The sequence below is a fragment of the Balaenoptera physalus genome (assembly GCF_965194825.1).
Source record: "Balaenoptera physalus genome assembly, chromosome: 3".
NCBI classification, from domain to species: Eukaryota; Metazoa; Chordata; class Mammalia; order Artiodactyla; family Balaenopteridae; genus Balaenoptera; species Balaenoptera physalus.
Genome location: NC_138890.1, coordinates 21634763 through 21655210, shown reverse-complemented (window position 1 = coordinate 21655210; position 20448 = coordinate 21634763). Strand labels below are relative to the sequence as shown.

The 20448-nt window shown below is 37.7% G+C and overlaps 1 protein-coding gene across 2 annotated transcripts in view; it reads left to right on the top strand.

Annotated features, from left to right (window-relative positions):
- Window positions 1-20448, top strand: part of SIMC1 (SUMO interacting motifs containing 1) — a 96455-nt gene that overhangs the window by 70131 nt on the left and 5876 nt on the right. For both annotated transcript variants that reach the window (XM_082456408.1, XM_082456407.1), the window contains 3 exons: window positions 186-314; window positions 18429-18585; window positions 18728-18812. In XM_082456408.1, coding sequence (XP_082312534.1) covers window positions 186-314; window positions 18429-18585; window positions 18728-18812 — 371 coding nt within the window. The remainder of the gene's footprint in view (window positions 1-185; window positions 315-18428; window positions 18586-18727; window positions 18813-20448) is intronic.

Below are 20448 nucleotides of genomic sequence, written 5' to 3'. Positions count from 1 at the left end.
TGGCAAAAGGGATTCAGGTAGGTGAAATTGCTAATAAAAGCATGCTGGTGCTTGAGTAGTTCTCCCTGACCCTAGTGTGTGCTTTACAAGATCCTTTAGTACACTGGTGGGGACCTCATCCCAGCCAGTAGGGTAGCTCTTTGCCAGACCCTCCCGCTCATTTGTTTTCTGTGTTCTGGACTCAGGATTGTATGCCAGCTGCAGAGGATGCTGTCCATAGCCGTAGAGGTGGATAGGACCCCCACATGCAGCTCCAATAAAATTGCTGAAATGATGTTTGGGTTTGTGCTGGACATTCCTGAGAGGAGTCAGAGGTGAGTCTTAGTTTTCTTTTTTGTTCATTTGTTTTTTGTTTTGGTCTGGGAACATAATTTCAAAAGAAAATTCCAAATGGTAGTTAAATTAGGAAAAAAGAGGTAGAGGGATAGTTCCTGTCTCTTTAACCTTTTGAAAGAAAGAGGTTCTCAACCAGTTGTTATTATTTGCAACTAAGGCATAATTTCTTGGGAAGAGGCAGGGTTCCTTAAATGGAGCCTAAATTTTCCCACTTTATCCATCTGTCTAATAACTTTACTCATCTCTCAAGGTTCAGCTGTGAGGCACGACCATCTTCTCTGACCCTCAGCCATAGAGCCTGGTATAACTGTTCGCTAAAGTCTTGATGGATGAATGAAATAGGCATATCCAATATTAGGGGGAAAAGAGGTGACCCAAGAATGAATAGGGTTACACCTGTAGAATGAGCCCAGATACTAAGAATAAGGAATTCAGTTTCTCTAAGCATTAATTAGTAAAGCATTTCATTAGGAAGAGATAAGGAAATAGAACTCTTGGCTAGGGCCAGTGAATCCTCCTTTGAACCAGTAATTTTAGAAATACGAAGGAAGAAAAATAAACTGGAATGAATATGAATTCATGAACAGTTGCTGGTACAGAAAATAACTATGAGAAAATCATTGTATGGTGGTGGCCCTTGGGGGAAATTATCTCCATCAGGTCCATGTCTGCTTCCCATCCCCATCCCCTAAGCTCCCAGTTGGCAGCCAAGACTATTCTTGTACCGTTCTGGTTCCTCTATTGGAAGAAAATGTCGTACCAAATAGAATTGTAATAAAGATTTAATTAAAATATCCTGCTAAGATTAAGACAAACATTTATTGGGTCCCTACAATGTGCCAGTCATTGTCATGTTAATTATCTCATGTTTTCATAAAACTTTATAATGTTATTCCTGTTTAACAAATGAGAAAAATACTCTAAGTAGTTAAATAACTAACCCAAGTTTACACAGTTAATCACATTCAGAATCCAGATTTAAACCCAGGACTTCTTAAATCCAAGATCAGTTCAAAGAAGGCAATACATTACAGTGGTCAGCCAAAAGGAAGCTTTCATAAATGCCATGCTTGCTCTATCACTTTGTTAGGGATATTTCATTTGGGTCCAACTCCCATACCATTCATTCATTTATGCCCAGATTCTGGTGAGAGATGGGAAATCTAAGGAATGGGTAACTGTAAACAAATTTGGGCTTAACATAGACAAAAAAATTTTAAATAAAACCTGGCCCTACTTTAAAACTTTCTCAGAAAGGGCATATTGGCAACCACCCCAAATTATACTAGAAGATACTTTATATACATTTATCTTGGTTGTTTTAACTTTTAAAAGTTTAGGTATAATTTACATGCAATTAAATGATACAAACTAATTTACATAAATATCCTTCCATGAGTTTTGACAAATGCATAACCCATGTGACCTATCATTTTCCAGTGCCTCATCGATAGCATATAGAAATCCTGCAACCTTGATGAATTCATTTATTCTAGTAGGAATATTTCTGTAGTTTCCTTAGAATTTTCTACATACACAATATTTTGTCTGCAAATAAAAACAGTTTAACCTCCTCCTTTCCAATCTGTATGCCTTTTGCTTGTTTATCTTACCCTATTGCATGGGCTAATACCTCCAATAGAATGTTGGAGAAGTGATAGGAACAGACATCCTTGCCTTATGCCTGATCTTAGGGGGCAAACATTCAGTCTTTGACCATTTAATAGTAGTATTAGCTGTAGGTGTTTCATAGGTGCCCCTTGTCAGATTGAGGAGGCTTCCTTCTATTTCTAATATATTGAGTGTTTTTGTGAAGAATAAGTATTAAAATTTGTGAAATTTTTTTCCTCTAGTGAGATAGTCAAAATTTTTCTCCTTTCTTCCATTGATGTGATGAATTACATTGATTAATTTCCTAATATTAAAACAACCTTGCATTCCTAGAATAAAAAATCCTACTTGACTGTGTAAAAAACTTGACTTTTTTATTGACAGACTGAATTTGCTAATATTTTGTTAAGGGCTTTTGCATCTATGTTTACTAGAGATGGTGATCTGTGATTTTATTTTCTTATAATGTTCAACTTCATTCATATTTAAAGAAATTTAAATTAAAACTACACTGAGGTACCATTTCCAACCTATCTAGATAGTAAAAATTTTAAAGTACTATAAAACACTCTGTTAGTGAGGCTTTGAGAAAGCAGGTAGGTACTCATACATTGCTGGTGGGACTGCAGAATGGTACAAGCCTTATGGAGGGGAATTTTCCAATATCTAACAAAATTAAAGGTACATGTACCTCTTGACCCAGCAATCTCATGTCTAGGAATTTACCCTGAAGGTACACTTTTAACAGTATAAAAATACATATGCACAAGGATATTCACAACAGCATGTTTGTAATTGCAAAATACTAGAAACAACCCAAATGCCCATACATAGGGCAGTGGTTGAATATCTGTGGTACATCTACACAGTGAAGATGTAGCTGTAAAAAAGTAAAATTTAAAAATAGGAGCAAAATATTTATGATCTGTTTTCCAAAATATATTGTTAAGTAAACAAAGCAAAATACAAAAGAGTATGCATAATAAATATACATATATTTTTCTAAGAAGGAGAAATTTTAAAATATACATGATTATAATAATTTACAAAAAAAGAAACCAAGTTAAGATAAACTGCAGACTAATCAAATTGCTTACATACAGGAGTAGATAGATGGCAATGGGCTGGAAAGGAGATAAAGTGCTGAGCTGGAGTTGGAATGACCTTAATGGTAGTATTGGTAGTGTAATACTTCCCTGAGTATACTTCTTTGTATAGTTATAACTTTTAGACTTTTAGAACCATATTAATGTTTTATATACTCAAAAAAAGAAAAATAAATCAGCAAGGAAGTTGGATGGGAGCCTAACATGCAATACAAACAGACACAAATTAACCTGTGTTTTAAATGAATAATAATTGGGGCCATGGGGTGGGGGATGGGAGGGAGGACAAGCCCAAGCAACTTTATTTTTACTTCTTATTTTTAAATAATTATAGATTCACAGGAAGTTGCAAAAACTAGTACAGAGGGGTCCTGTATACCCTTCACCCTCTTTCCCCTAGCGATTACATCTTGCATAACTATAACAGTATCACAAAAAGGAAATTGATGTTGGTATAATCCACAGAACATATTCAGATTTCATCCATTTCACCTAGATTGCACTCATTTGAGGGTAGTTCTATGTAATTTTATCACATTTGTAGCTTCATATAACCACCAGCACAATCAAGGTATATGGAACTGTTCCATCACCACAAAGATCCCTTGTACTACCCTTTTACGGGTAACTATTCATCTTCTCCAACCCCTGGAAACCACTAGTCTGTCCAAGTAAGATAAAACACAGTATCTGGACTAAACGCCCTCAGGCTAAAGACAAAATGTAGTGTAAATAAATATTAAACTCTAGTTAGTAAATTTCTTTTTCACAGAAAGTATGAGTTAACAATTCAAAAACTATCTTATGTGTATTCTAGGATTAAACAAATAAATGTATTGTGGATAATGAGAGCCAAGTTTCTCACTGTCAGAGAAGAGAGTAACACATATGAAAAGGGGAAAGGATAGAAGGAACCCTGTGGTGCTGGATTGGAATTGGAGGTATCAACATGAACTTGTGGTTTCTAATAAATATAGATAGATATAGGAATAAATGTAGATGTGTGAGTGTGTTTTATATATATATATAGTGTGTGTGTGTGTGTGTGTGTGTGTGTGTGTGAATTCATACGTCTGTTTCCTACCTTTACCCACTGAGAGAGCATAGAAACAATTACACCCTAGTAGCAATGAGCACACCTAGTACTCAGATCTTTGTTTTTAAATACTAGTTTATACTAAAAGGAACAAGAGTTCTTTAAGGAAATGACTAATTCCAGAGCTGAGGTAAAGAAAAGTATAAAATGAGCCTAGAACGTCTTGTTCCAGAAAGTGAGGAAATGTTCAAGGAATGTTCAGAACATGTCAAAAGAAGCTTAAAGGGCTTCCATTGACTAAATCTGGGATAATTTGAGTATCAAATAAATATTGACAGTAAAACATTATAAACTGTTGTATAAAATAAGAATCCATGATTCTAATACTGATAGGAAGGAAGAAAATGGACTCTCTTCCTTGCATTAGAAAGCCAGCTAATAAATATAAGAAGAAATGATGAATTAGGGAAAAAATTGCCATTTGGCAACCATCATAATAAGAGTTAATTCAGGTATGAGTGTGTACTAAAATTGTGAAAGTTTGTGGAGTACCAAGATATTTGCATAATCTCAAAGTATGTTCTCATGAGATATTAATTATGAAGTGAAAAATAATAACTTTACTGTGGAGATAACTACCATAGTCAAGTGATCAAAATTAACACCAGCAGTGGGACAAATTGACATCATATGCTCCTTGATATGATACACACAACATTTTTGCAGTCCTCTTGCCAAAAAATGCATAACCTCAATCAAATCATGGGAAAATATCAGAGAAATCCCAAATGAGAAACATTCTATGAAAAAAACTGACCTGCACTTTTCCAAAATGTCAATGTCATGAAAGACAAAGCAAGATTGAGGAACTGTTCCAGATCAAAGGACATTAAAAAACAGGCAACTGAAAGCAATGCATAATCTGGGATTTTCTTTTGCTATTAATAGCATCATTAAGACAATGAAAAAATCTGATTAAAGTCTATGGTTAATATAATAGTATTGCGTTAAGATTAATTTTCTGATTTTTTTTTATCATTGTACGTGGTTATCTTAGAGAATGTCCTTGTTTTTAGGAATTATACACTGCAAGTATTTAGGGATAAATGGGCATCATGTCTGCAACTTACTATCAAATAGTTTAGAGGAAAAAAATAGAAAGACAGAGTCAGTGAGAAGGATAAAGAAGATATGGTAAATGTTTAACACTTGGGGAACCTGAATGAAAAGTACTAAGGGTATTTGTGAATTATCTGTACTATTCTTGCAACACTTCTCTGAGTATAACAAAAAGTTAAAAAAAAAAGTATATTTATTGTAAACAGCATATAGTCAGATTTGCTTTTTTAGGCAGCTGACAATCCCTGCCTTTTAACTAGAGTTATTTATTCCATTTACATTTAATTTAATTATTGGTTTTACATCTTTCATCTTACTGTTTGTTTCCTATTTGTCCCTTTTGTCTTTTGTTCATTTTTACCTCCTTTTCTGCCTTCTTTTGGATTAATTATTTTCTATTATTCCATTTTATCTTTCCTAAGGCTTTTTAACTTTTTTAAATTAAAAATTTATTTTGACATAGTTGTAGATTCTTATGCAGTTGTAAGGAATAATACAGAGAGATCACATGTACTCTTTACACAATTTTGCCCAATGGTAACATATTGCAAAACTTTAGTGCATGTATCACAACCAGGATATCAAGAATGGACTTCCCTGGTGGCACAGTGGTTAAGAATCCACCTGCCAATGCAGGAGACACAGGTTCGAGCCCCGGTCCAGGAAGATCCTACATGCCACAGAGAAACTAAGCCCGTGAGCTTCAACTACTGAGCCTGCACTCTAGAGTCTGTAAGCCACAACTACTGAGCCTGCGTGCCGCAACTGCTGAGGCCTGCGTGCCTAGAGCCTGTGCTCCACAATGAGAGAGGCCACCACAATAAGAAGCCCATGCACCGCAACAAAGAGTAGCCCCCACTCACAGCAAATAGAGAAAGCCCGCATGCAGCAACGAAGACCCAATGCAGCCAAAAATAAAAATAAATAAAATAAAAATTTTTTTAATTTTTAAAAATAAAAACAAAGAATGATAGAAGCCAAGATAGAGAACATTTCCATAACCATAAGGATTATTCATTTTGCCCTTTTATAACTATACCCTCCCACCGCCACCCCTTCTTAACCCTTGGCAACTACTAGTCTATTTTTCATTTTTATAGTTTTGTCATTTCAAGATATTTTATAAGTGGAATCATACAGTATGTAACCTTTGGGGATTGGCTTTTTCACTTAGCATAAGTCTCTGGAGATCCATTCAGGTTGTATCTATCAATAGTTGATTATTTTTTATTGGTGAATAGTATTCCATAGTGTGGATGTACCGTTGATTTTTTTTTTTTTTTAACCATTTACCCCCTGAAGGATATCTGTCTTGTTTCCAGTTTGGGGCTATTATGAATAAAACTTCTATAAACATTCATGTACAAATTTTTAAATAAATGTAAGTCTTCATTTCTATGGAATAAATGCCAAGGAGTGCAATTTTTGCATTATATAGTAGTTACTTATTTAATTTTTTTAAGAAACTGCCAAACTGTTTCCTTGAGTGGCTGTATGGTTTTACATTCCCCCCAGCAGTATATGAGTGATCCAGTTTCTCTACATCCTGGCCAGCATTTGGTGTTGTTACTGTTTTTTATTTTAGCCATTCTGATAGGTGTGTGGAGGATTCTCATTGTGATTTTCATCTTCATTTCTCTGATGGCTAATGAAGTTGAACATGTTTTCATGTGCTTAATACCATCTGTATAACATCTTCACTAAAATATTTTTTTCTTATGTTCTAAATAGATTGTTTGCTTTTTTACTGAGTTTGTTTTGTTTTTTAATAGATTGTTATTGGAATATAATTACTTCACAATACTGTGTTAGTTTCTGTTGCATAATGAAGTGAATAGCCATATGCATACACATGTCCCCATATCCCCTCCCTCTTGAGCCTCCCACCCATCTCCCCTCTAGGTCATCGTAAAGCACCGAGACAATCTCCCTGTGCTATGCTGCTGCTTCCCACCAGCCAACTATTTTACATTCGGTAGTGTATGTATGTCAATGCTACTTTCACTTCGCCCCAGCTTCGCCCTCCCACCCCATGTCCTCAAGTCCATTTTCTATGTCTATCTCTTTGTTCCTGCCCTGCAACTAGGTTCATCAGTACCTTTTTTCTTTTAGATTCCATATATATGTGTTAGCATATGGTATTTGTTTTTCTCTTTCTGACTTACTTCACTCTGTATGAGAGACTCTAGGTCCATCCACCTCACTACAAATAACTCAGTTTCATTTCTTTTTATGGTTGAGTAATATTCCATTGTGTATGTGTGCCACATCTTCCTTACCCATTTATCTGTTGATGGACATTTAGGTTGGTTCTATGTCCTGGCTATTGTAAATAGTGCTGAAATGAACATTGTGGTACATGTCTCTTTTTGAATTATGGTTTTCTCAGGGTATATGCCCAGTAGTGGGATTGCTGGGTCATATGGTAGTTCTATTTTTGGTTTTCTAAGGAACCTCCATACTGTTTTCCATAGTGGTTGTATCAATTTACATTCTCACCAACAGTGCAGGAGGATTCCCTTTTCACCACACCCTTTCCATCTTTTATTGTTTCTAGATTTTTTGATAATGGCCATTCTGACCAGCGTGCGGTGATACCTCATTGTAGTTTTGATTTGTATTTCTCTAATAATTAGTGATGTTGAGCATCTTTTCATGTGCCTCTGGCCATCTGTATGAAATGTCTATTTAGGTCTTCCACCCATTTTTTAACTGGATTGTTTGTTTTTTTTGATATTGAGCTCCATGAGCTGTTTGTACATTTTGGAGATTAATCCTTTGTCTGTTGCTTCATTTGCAAATATTATTTTCTCCCATTCTGAGGGTTGTCTTTTTGTCTTGTTTATGGTTTCCTTTGCTGTGCAAAAGCTCTTAAGTTTAAGACCAATTTGTTTATTTTTGTTTTTATTTCCGTTACTCTAGGATACGGGTCAAAAAAGATCTTGCTGTGGTTTATGTCAAAGAGTGTTTTTCCTATGTTTTCCTCTAAGAGTTTTATAGTGTCTGGCCTTATGTTTAAGTGTTTAATCCATATGGAGTTTATTTTTGTGTATGGTGTTAGGTAGTGTTCTAATTTCATTCTTTTACACATAGCTGTCCAGTTTTCCCAGCATCACTTATTGAAAAGGATGTCTTTTCTCCATTGTATGTTCTTGCCTCCTTTGTCATACTTAGGTGCCCATATGTGCGTGGGTTTATCTCTGGGCATTCTATCCTGTACCATTGATCTATATTTCTGTTTTTGTGCCAGTACCATACTGTCTTGATTACTGTAGCTTTGTAGTATAGTTTGAAGTGGGGGAGCCTGATTCCTCCAACTCCATTTTTCTTTCTCAAGATTTCTTGGCTATTCAGGGTCTTTTGTGTTTCCATACGAATTGTAAAATTTTTTGTTCTAATTCTGTGAAGAATGCCATTGGTAGTTTGATAGGGATTGCATTGAATCTGTAGATTGCTTTAGGTAGTATAGTCATTTTCACAATATTGATTCTTCCAATCCAAGAACATGGTATATTTCTCCATCTGTTTATGTCATCTTTGATTTCTTTCATCAGTGTTTTATAGTTTTCTGAGTGCAAGTCTTTCACCTCCTTAGGCAGGTTTATTCCTAGGTATTTTATTCTTTTTGTTGCAATGGTAAATGGGAGTGTTTCCTTAGTTTCTGTTTCTGATTTTTCATTGTTGGTGTATAGGAATGCCAGAGATTTCTGTGCATTAATTTTGTATCCTGCAACCTTACCAAATTCATTGATTAGTTCTAATAGTTTTCTGGTGGCATCTTTAGGATTTTCTATGTATAGTATCATGTCATCGGCATACAGTGACAATTTTACTTCTTCTTTTCCAATTTGTATTCCTTTTATTTCTTTTTCTTCTCTGATTGCTGTGGCTAGGACTTCCAAAACTATGTTGAATAAGAGTGGTGAGAGTGGATATCCTTGTCTTGTTCCTGATCTTAGTGGAAATGCTTTCAGTTTTTCACCATTGAGTATGATGCTTGCTGTGGGTTTGTCATATATGGCCTTTATTATGTTGAGGTAGCTTCCCTCTATGCCCATTTTCTGGAGAGTTTTTATCATAAATGGTGTTGAATTTTGTCAAAAGCTTTTTCTGCATCTATTGAGATGATCATATGGTTTTTATTCCTTAATTTGTTAATGTGGTGTATCATATTGATTGATTTGCGTATATTGAAGAATCCTTGCATCCCTGGGATAAATCCCACTTGATCATGGTGTATGATCCTTAATGTGCTGTTGGATTCTGTTTACTAGTATTTTGTTCAGGATTTTTTTTTGGAAGAGTTTGAGAAGGATCGGTGTTAGCTCTTCTCTAAGTGTTTGATAGAATTCGCCTGTGAAGCCATCTGGTCCTGGACTTTTGTTTGTTGGAAGATTTTTAATTACAGTTTCAATTTCAGTACTTGTGATAGGTCTGTTTATATTTTCTAATTCTTCCTGGTTCAGTCTTGGAAAATTGTACCTTTCCAAGAATTTGTCCATTTCTTCGTGGTTGTCCATTTTATTGGCATATAGTTGTTTGTAGTAGTCTCTTATAATTCTTTGTATTTCTACAATGTCAGTTGTGATTTCTCCTTTTTCATTTCTAATTTTATTGATTTGCGTCCTCTCCCTTTTTTTCTTGATGAGCCTGACTAAGGGTTTATCAATTTTGTTTATCTTCTCAAAGAACCAGCTTTTAGTTTTATTGAGCTTTGCTATTGTTTTCTTCATTTCTATTTCATTTATTTCTGCTCTCATCTTTATGATTTCTTTCCTTCTACTGACTTCGGGTTTTCTTTGTTCTTCTTTCTCTAGCTGTTTTAAGTGTAGAGTTAGATTGTTTATTTGAGATTTTTCTTGTTTCTTGAAGTGAGATTGTATTGCTATAAACTTCCCTCTTAGGACTGCTTTTGCTGCGTTCCATAGGTTTTGGGTTGTCGTATTTTCATTGTCATTTGTTCCTATTTTTTTTTAATTTCTTCTTTGATTTCTTCAGTGATCTCTTGGTTATTTAGTAGTGCACTGTTTAGCCTCCATGTATTTGTGTTTTTTACAGTTTTTTTCCTGTGATTGATTTCCAATCTCATAGCATGTGGTCAGAAAAGATGCTTGATATGATTTCAATTTTCTTAAATTTTCCGAGGCTTGATTTGTGACCCAAGATGTGATCTATCCTGGAGAATGTTCCATGTGCACTCGAGAAGAAAGTGTATTCTGCCACGTTTGGGTGGAATGTTCTATAAATATCAGTTAGATCTATCTGGTCTATTGTGTCATTTAAAGTTTGTGTTTCCTTATTTATTTTCTGTTTGGATGATCTGTCCGTTGGTGTAAGTGGAGTGTTAAAGTCCCCTACTATTATTGTGTTACTGTCGATTTCTCCTTTCATGGTTGTTAGCATTTGCCTTATGTATTGAGGTGCTCCTATGCTGGGTACATAAACATTTATAATTGTTATATCTTCTTCTTGGATTGATCCTTTGATCATTATGTAGTGTCCCTCCTTATCTCTTGTAACAGTCTTTATTTTTAGTCTATTTTATCTGATACGAGTATTGCTACTCCAGCTTTCCTTTGATTTCCATATGCATGGAATATCTTTTTCCATCCCTTCACTTTCAGTCTGTATATGTCCCTAGATGTGAAGTGGGTCTCTTGTAGACAGCATATATATGGGTCTTGTTTTTGTATCCATTCAGCCAGTCTGTGTCTTTTGGTTGGGGCACTTAATCCATTTAATAATCAAGGTCATTATCGATATATATGTTCCAATTACTATTTTCTTAATTGTTTTGGGTTTGTTTCTGTGGGTCTTTTTCTTTTCTTGTGTTTCCCGCTTAGAGAAGTTTCTTTAGTGTTTGTTGTAAAGCTGGTTTGGTGGTGCTGAATTCTCTTATCTTTTGCTTGTCTGTAAAGCTTTTGACTTCTCCATCAAATCTGAATGAGATCCTTGCTGGGTAGAGTAATCTTGGTTGTAGGTTTTTCTCTTTCATCACTTTAAGTATATCTTGCCACTCCCTTCTGGCCTGCAGAGTTTCCGCTGAAAAATCAGCTGATAACCTTATGGGGATTCCTTTGTATGTTATTTTTTGTTTTTCCCTTGCTGCTTTTAATATTTTTCTTTGAATTTAATTTTTGTTAGTTTGAATAATATGTGTCTTGGTGTGTTTTTCCTAGGGTTTATCCTGTATGGGACTCTCTTTGCTTCCTGGACTTAGGTGACTCTTTCCTTTCCCATGTTAGGGAAGTTTTCAACTATAATCTCTTCAAATATTTTCTCAGACCCTTTCTTTTTCTCTTCTTCTTCTGGGACCCCTGTAATTCGAATGTTGGTGTTTTTAGTGCTGTCCCAGAGATCTCTGAGAACGTCTTCAATTCTTTTCCTTCTTTTCTCTTTATTCTGCTCCTCGACAGTTATTTCCACCATTTTGTCTTCCAGCTCACTTACTCGTTCTTCTGCCTCAGTTATTCTGTTACTGATTCCTTCTACTGTATTTTTTATTTCAGTTATTCTGTTGTTCATCTCTGTTTGTTCTTTATTTCTTCTAGATCTTTGTTAAACATTTCTTGTATTTTCTCAGTCTGTGCCTCCATTCTATTTCTGAGATTCAGAATCATCATTACTATCATTACTCTGAATTCTTTTCAGGTAGATTGCCTATTTCCTCTTCATATTTTTGGTCTTGTAGGTTTTTACCTTGCTCCTTCATCTGTGACATATTATTTTGTCGTCTCTTTTTTTTTTTTTTTTTAATGAGTGGGACTGTGTTTTGTCTTACTGGTTGTTTGGCCTGAGGCTTCCAACACTGGGGTTTGTAGGCTGCTGGGTAGAGCTGGGTCTTGGTGCTGAGATGAGGAACTCCATGAGACCTCACTCCAATGAATATTCCCTGGGGTCTGAGGTTCTCTGTTAGTCCAGTTGTTCGGACTCGGAACTCCCACCACAGGAGCTTCTGCCTTACCCTGGCGGGCTCATGAACCAAGATCCAACAAGCTGCCTGGGGTGGCAAAAAAAAAAAAATACAATAACAAAGTAAAAAATAAAATTAGACTAGGAAACTAACAGATATGTTAGGAAGAATATAAAAATTAGAATATAGATGAATCAACAACCGGAAGGTACAACAGTACCACAGTAGTAAAAAAGAGGAGGGGAAAAAAAAGGGGGTGGGGGAGGAGGCCTTGGCTGCGGAGGGCAGGGCCTAAGCAAGGGGGAGCTTTGGGTGGTGGGTGGGGCCAATGCTCAGGACCCACAGGGCTGGAACAGGCCCTGGGCACTGTGGGGGATGGGGCTTAGGCTCAAGGAACAGAAGGGGCCCAGGCGTGCCCACCACCCCTGGTCTGAGAGGGCAGGGGACCTCACCTGGGAGCCCAGCAGGCTTCCTGGGCTCGAGTGGGTGGGACAAATGCCCTCCTCTCCTCTCCTGCTCCTCCAGTCTGGGAGGGCCCCTCCCCCCGCCTCTCCTGATCTCCCCACCTCCCTCCTATGCCCCCAGGACCCACGCAGCCTGGATGGGGCTTTGGAGGGGGGGTACTGACCTGGGAGCTCAGCAGGCTCCCTGGCCCAAGTGGGCCAGGCAATCGCCCTCCCTCCTCTCCCGCTCTTCCTGGAGAGTCCCTCCTGCCTGCCTCTCCTGATCTCCCAGTCCTCAGGGGTGCGGATCCTGTCTGGCCTCCACTTCTCCTCCCCCGTCAGTCCCCCTACATCCTACGGGTTCACTTTGGGGTTCCTCCCATCTCCTTGGGCATCAGAGTCTCCCACCAGTGGCCGGCAGGCGCCCTAGTTGCAGAGAGATGCTAACTCCACGTCTTCCCACATCTCCATCTTGACTCTGCTCTCCTACTGTTGACTTTTAAGAGTCTGTATATATTCTAGATACAAACTTTTTTCAGATCTGTAGTTTGCAAATATTTTCTCCCATTCTGTAGTTTGTCTTTTCATCCTCTTTAACAAGGTCTTTCAAAAAGCAAGTTTTAAATTTTAATGAAGTCCAGCTTATCAGCTTTTTCTTTTATGGAAAATGCTTTTGTGACAAAGATTCCTTAGGATTGTCTGTGTAGACCATCATGTCATCTGCAAATAGGGAAAGTTTTACTTCTTTTTTTTCCAATCAGTATGCCTTTTATTGCTTTACTGCACTGGCTAGAACTTCCAGTACTATGTTGAATAGTAATGATGAAAGCAGACACCTTTGTTCATGATCTAGGGGAAAGCATTCAGTTCATTAATTATTGATTAATTAAAATATGAGTTCACCATTAATTATGATGCCAGCTATAGGTTTTTTTGTAGGTGTTCATTAATAAGTTGAAGAAGTTCCCTTCTATTCCTAGTTTTCTGTTTTTATCATGAGTGGGTATTGAATTTTATCACATGCTTTTTCAGCAAATGTTTTACTTTTTTTTAATGGTTGCTCTTGGAATTACAATATGCATTCTTAACTTACTAGAGTCTGCCTTGAATTAATATTATATCATAACATGTAATGTAAGAACCTTATATCTGTGTATTTCCATTTATCCCACTCCCATCCTCTGTGCTATTGTTGTCATACATTTTACTCCAGGATGGGATCATATTTTTGCTTTAAACATTTAGTTGTTTTTAAAAGAAATTCAGAGATGAGGGGGGGGGAAAGTCTTTATACTACCTAACTGTGATATTATGACCTATAATCAGAAATATATATATTTGATCTTCATCCTGTTCCTGGCACAGAGCTCTTTTGGAGTTTTTTAAGTGATAAGAGTGATCAAGTTATCTTTGTTATGTTAGTGAGGTGTCTTTCAGAAAGCATTTGGTGACCTAAGGATAGGAGCTGGTTGCCAGGGGAACCATGTAATTAGAGGGTTGGGACTTCAACCCTCCACTCCCAGCCCTCCCCTCACCCCACCCCCACCTCCTGGGAAGGGGCAGGGGCTGGAGGTTGAGTTCAATTACCAATGGCCAATGATTTAATCAGTCATGCCTATCTAATGCAGCTTCCTTGAAAACCCAAAAGGACTGGGTTCAGAGACCTTCCAGGTTGGTAAACAGGTGGAGATGCCTGTAGAGTGATGTACCCAGAGAGCATGGAAGGGCCTCACCCTTTCCCCATACCTTATGCATCTCTCCCATTTGGCTGTTCTTGAGTTATATCCTTTTATAATAAACTGGTAATCTAGTAAGTAAAGTGTTTCTCTGAGTTCTGTGAGCCACTGTAGCAAATTAATCAAACCTAAGGTGGGGTTCTGGGAACCTTCGATCTATAGCTAGGTGGTTCAGAAGCACACAGGTCAACAACCTGGACTTTCCAATTGGCATCTGAAGAGAGAGTGGGAGGGCAGTCTTGTAGGATTGAGCCCTTAACCTGTGGGATCTGACACTATGGTAAATAGTGTCAGAATTGAGTTAATTGCTTAGTGGTGCTGCAATAAAACACACATCAGATCCACATAGCTACCATTTTGGGTGTTCTTCTTTCTTTCTTTAAGATCCAAGTTCCATTTGGTATCATTTCTCTTCCACCTAAAGAACTTAACTTATTTTAACATTTTTTGTAGTGCAGGTCTACCGTAATGAATTCTCTCAGCTTTTGTTTATCTGGAAATGTTTTTATTTTACCTTCATATATGAATGGTGTTTTTACTTGATATGAGTTCTAGATTGATAGGTATTTTTAATTTATTTTAAAGATGTTCCATTTTCTTCTGGCTTGCTGATGAGAAGTCATTAGAATTTCTTACTTTTGTTCCCTTATATGCCATGTGTCTTTTTTCTCTGGCTGCTTTTTTTTGTTTTCAGCAATTTGATTATTATAACTAGGTGTGGTTTCCTTTATGTTTATCCTGCTTGGGGTTTATTGAGATTCTTGAATCTGTGAGTTGATATTTTTGATCAATTTTTGAAATATCTTGGCCATTATTTTTTATATTTTTTGCCCCAAACTTTAATCTCTGGGAATTCAAGTACATATACATTAAGCTGTGTGACACTGTTCCACGGAACACTGAGGATCTGGTGTTTTCTACTGTTGTTTTGTTTTATTTTGTTTTGACTTGTCTTTTTTTTTCTCTTTTTCACTTTGGATAGTCTTCATGCTCCCTGATCTTTTCTTTTGTGGTGCCCAATTGTTGTTAAGCCTATCCAGTGATTTTTTTTTTTTCAGATATTGTGTTTTTCAGCTCTAGAGTCTCCATTTGATTCATTGTTATAGTGTCCATTTCTCTTTGCTAAGTGTCCCCATCTAATCACTGATTATATATATCTTGGTTAGTTGGTCGGCTGGTTGGTTGGTTGGTTGGTTGGTTAATTTTGAACATATTTATAATAGCTGTTCTAAAGTCCTTGTCTACTAATTCCAACATCTGTATCAACTCTTAGCCTGTTTCTATGGACATTTTGCTCCTGGTTATGGATCACATTTCCCTGCTTTTTCCCCTGTCTAATAATTTTTTACTGTGTGCTGAACATTATGAACGCCACGTTGTTGAGAGTCTGAAATTTGCTGACTTCCTTTAAAGAGTATTGAGTTTCATTCTTGCAGACAGTGATTTGCTGGCAGATTAGCTTTCTCCTTTTAAGGCTTGCTTCTAGGATTTGTAAATCAACCTTTCTTAAGATACTAGTCTTGTAGCTTAGTCTTTCTGGGGTTGCACCTGAATGCCCAACATGTTCAATGAGATCTCTCCTCTAGCTCATTGAAACCCCATGTCTTTCAGCACTGGCCACTCTCCCGAATCCCCAGTCAGCTCATAGCTCCTCACTGGCTGTTCTCTCCCAGGCTTTTGGATCTTCTCTCTGTCCGTGTGCCAAGGGGGGCCCCTTACCCATATTTCTTGAGCTTCCTCTTCTCTGACACAGATTCCAGCCACCTCAGCTCTACTGAACTCCAGTCTCTGTTTGCTCTGCCCAATAAGCCCACTGCTTTCTGTTTGGGACCCACGCTTTCCTCTGCCTTAGTTAGAGAGTGCCCCCAGCAAGAAATCTGGGGTAAATGTGGGGTTCACCACCTTTGTTTCCCTTCTCTCAAGAATAATAGTCATTTGTAGTAGCTTGTCCAATGCCTGAAAATAGTTATGTCATATATTTTGTACAGCTTTATAATTATTGATAACAGGAGAGTAAATCCAATACCAGCTATACTTGTTAAGGCTGGATCTGGATGTTAGCCTTCCTCTGTATCTTGTTTTAAAATTTTGAATTTGAATTGCTATAGATAATTGTACCTCCATTTCCTACTATGTCCAATACATTAAAATTACTTTCTTGTCCCTTGGATATTTCTGGGTTTGCCATCATGGATTATAAAACCAGGACAAATGCAGGCCCTGGAATAAAAATTGGAAGAGAAAATACAGTTTGAAATAAAAAGTTATTAAATAGGAAAACTGTCTTGTGAAAGTAATAGGCCAAATACAGAGTAGAAATTAAACTTTAAAAGAATTGGAGGAATATCTTATAAATGTAATAATTTGGAGTCCTTTGTATTAAAAAAGAAAATTTGTCAGAGGAGGTATAGAATGGTACTTTAAAAAAAACACACGCACATTAAAGAGATAAAATGGGGCTTCCCTGGTGGTGCAGTGGTTAAGAATCCGCCTGCCAATGCAGGGGACACGGGTTCGAGCCCCGGTCCGGGAAGATCCCACATGCCGCAGAGCAACTAAGCCCGTGTGCCACAACTGCTGAGCCTGCGTGCCACAACTACTGAAGCCCACGTGCTACAACTACTGAAACCCGCGTGCCTAGAGCCCATGCTCCGCAGCAAGAGAAGCCACCACGATGAAAAGCCCGTGCACCGCAAAGAAGAGTAGCCTATGCTCGCCACAACTAGAGAAAGCTCGCGCACAGCAACGAAGACCCAATACAACCATAAATAAATAAATAAATTTATTTATTTATTTATTTATTTTTTTAAAAAGAGAGAGATAAAATGGATTTTCACAAATATTACAGACTTTTTTAAACTTTTGAATAGTAAGAAGCAAAGGTTTTAAAGTATTTATTCTGCTTTTTTACCCTTGCTTTTACACAAATAATACATGTGCCTGGTGGAACAGCAAAGGGAAAGGGGAAAAAAGAAAATAAAAATGAATAGATACTTTGTTATTTATCATTTTTACAAGTGACAGTGGCACGAGGAGCACCCTATTTTTCCAGATGTTGCAAAACTGCAAAGGGGCAATTGTAGAAGAAAGAACTCTGAGACCTGGAGCTAGCTCTGTTGCTGCCATCTCCTTATCTGCTCATGAGCCATCTATTCCTCAGAACTGCTATGACAAGCAGACCTGGCAAGAACCACCAAACAAACCTTCAGGCAGAAACCTTCAGGCAGTCCAGAGATTCACCCTGTGCATCTGAGATTCATAACTTTTTTTTTTTGGAAGCTGACATTGCTTTTAGAACAATGACTTTGATTCACCTTCTTGAAGCACAGCCCCCGTTTTACAGCTCTCCTGCTCAGAAGCCTCTGAATGTGCTCCAACCCACCCTTGCTGGCCAAGCCCTGCCCTGCATAGAGTGACAAAGTCAAGGGCCAGAGTCCCTCTGGGACTCTTAAGTCCTAGACTTGACATTTAAGAAGGCTGCAGTGCCCCAGCTATGACTTTTACTCCTTTATTTTTACCCATGTTTATCCCTGCACTGAAATGCCTCCTGCCTTGGGCCTTCTTTACTCCTAGACCACCGTCAGCAGTGCCACCTCCTCCATACGAAGGCTGCTTCCAGGCCCCTGACCAAATGTGCTCTCTTTGTGTCTCTAGAGTGCCACAGGCACCTCACATACGTGTACACTTGCCCTGCGCTTTATGTAGGTTCCTGTTGCATACTTCTTGCCCCTGTTCAACTATTGGCTTTTTGAGAGCAATATCCTCTTTTATTTCTCTTAATATTCCTTGTTTCTGCCAAACAGTACCTGGCACATTATGGCCATTCAGAAATATGTAATCTCATGATTAATTCTCTTGGTTACAGTATGATATAATTCTTCTTAATGTGTCCTAAACTAGTCTTTTTCAAATATCAAAGACTTTCCCTCCTTCTGACAGTTGCTAATTCATGAACAAATCCATTTCTGCCCTGTCCACGAGGTTTGTGATTTTGTAGGCCTTCACTGTATTCCTTCTTAGCCTTCTCTGGATTAGGGCAAAGGTTAGAGCGTTCAGGGAGAATTGTGGTATATGTTCCGTGAAACAATAATTGTGATGGTGAACTCTCTCTATCTCTTCTCCACACAGAGAGATGTTCTTTACTACCATGGAGAGCCACCTTCTGCGCTGCAAAGTGCTGGAAATCATATTCCTCCACAGCTGTGAGACACCCACCCGCCTACCCTTGTCTCTGGCCCAGGCCCTCTATTTTCTGAACAATTCCACATCACTGCTCAAGTGTCAGGTACATTTTTCCCTATTTCAGTTCCAGGCCTAGAACACCTTTTCCTTAATCCTTGAGCATTATGTAAAAGTGACTTGAAAACTGTACAAAACCTCTAACTGAGGAAGGCATTTATTACCAATTGCTTTTACTATCTCTGCAGTCGGATAAAACCCAGTGGCAGACATGGGATGAACTGGTTGAGCATCTACAGTTTCTGTTATCCAGTTACCAACATGTTTTAAGAGGTAAGGAGCATTTGGTCGCAAACCAGATGGTGTGGGAGTCTCACAGTGGACATTATTATGAATTAAAGTTACATAAGGGACTCTAATTTGTTAGCTTCAGTAAATCATTGTTCCTTGGTATAACTGTAAGGAACAAGGAAGGACATAGCCGGAATCACTGCTGTGAAACAGAAGAATTCACATAGTATTTTTGTTATGGCAGATACTACAGTGGTCCTCACAATTATTAGGCTGTGCAGGTAAACAAAAGTCATCCTAACATGAGAAGGATTTAGTAATGACCTGATTTGGCCCTGGCATCTTTCCCTGGCCTATCACTGCAGCGTCTTTGTTGGGTTGATTGCTCACTGACTCGGACACTGTAAATATCCGACAATATGATGCAAATACAGAGCAAATCAGTGGCAAAGTAAAAATGTACATCTTGCAAAAGATGTAAGACACTCTTAAGTCTGTGAAAGTGGCTCTGCTCTAGTCACAGGCAAAGCCAGTGATCCGTGAGGATCTGGAAAAGTTAGACTAATTAACACTCAGGGGGCAAATATTGACAAGGATAATGATGGAATAGCTGCTTCAAATAAGAATGATTTGATTAGCCAAGGATTAATGTGGTCCCTGGGGAAACTAATGTAATTATTAATTACATAAGGAAAGATAGTAAGTTTTCAGGGGAGAAAACTGACATCCCTCTTGATGTGATACCCTGAGAAGGACACCTCATCACTTATGTAGTGTTCTTGCCAAAATTTCGTGACCTGAATCTAATCAGAAGGAAGCATCAGACAAACCCAGATTGAAGGGCCTTTTACAAAGTAGCTGGCCTGTACTTTCAAAAGCCACAATGTCTTAAAAACAAAGAAAGACTGAAGAACTGTTCCAGATTAAAAACAAACTAAAGCACATGAATATTAAACGCAAAACATGATCCTGGATGGGATCCTGAACCAGGAAAAAAGAAGTTATAATGTGCATTATTGGGACAATTGGTAAATTTTAAGTAGATTATATAATAGTATTGTGTTAATATTAAGTTTCATATTTTTTTATAATTATCCTGGCTTATGAAAGTAAATATCCTTGGTCTTAGGAAATCCATTCTGAAGTATTGAGGGGCACAATGTCCAACTTATTCTCCATCAGTAAGGGGGGAAAATGCATATATATATATATATATATATATATATATATATATATATATATATATATATATATACATACACACACACACACACACACACACACACACACATATACATACATACATAATTTACCTGCCATGATCATATTGAGGTTGATTTTAGCTCAGTAATGGCACTTGGGAAGATAAGATGGTCCTTACACCCTCTTAGGCCTGGAATTGAGGAAGCTGTTACAGAAACATTTTTAAAAGCACTGGATTTAAGACAGAAGGTCTGGGTTTAAATCCCAACTCCATCACCTACTCTGCATTGGGCAGCTAACTTTATGTCTCTAGACCTCAGTTTCTTCCTTCTGTAGAACGGGGATGGTAATACATAACTTGCCAAGACTGATTGCTAATGGGCGTGAGTTAAAAGTAGAAAGTGCTCAGTCAGTGTTAGCTGCCTGTCATCTGGCCAGGAGTAGGCTACAAGGGTCTTCTCTGTTTCAGGCACCT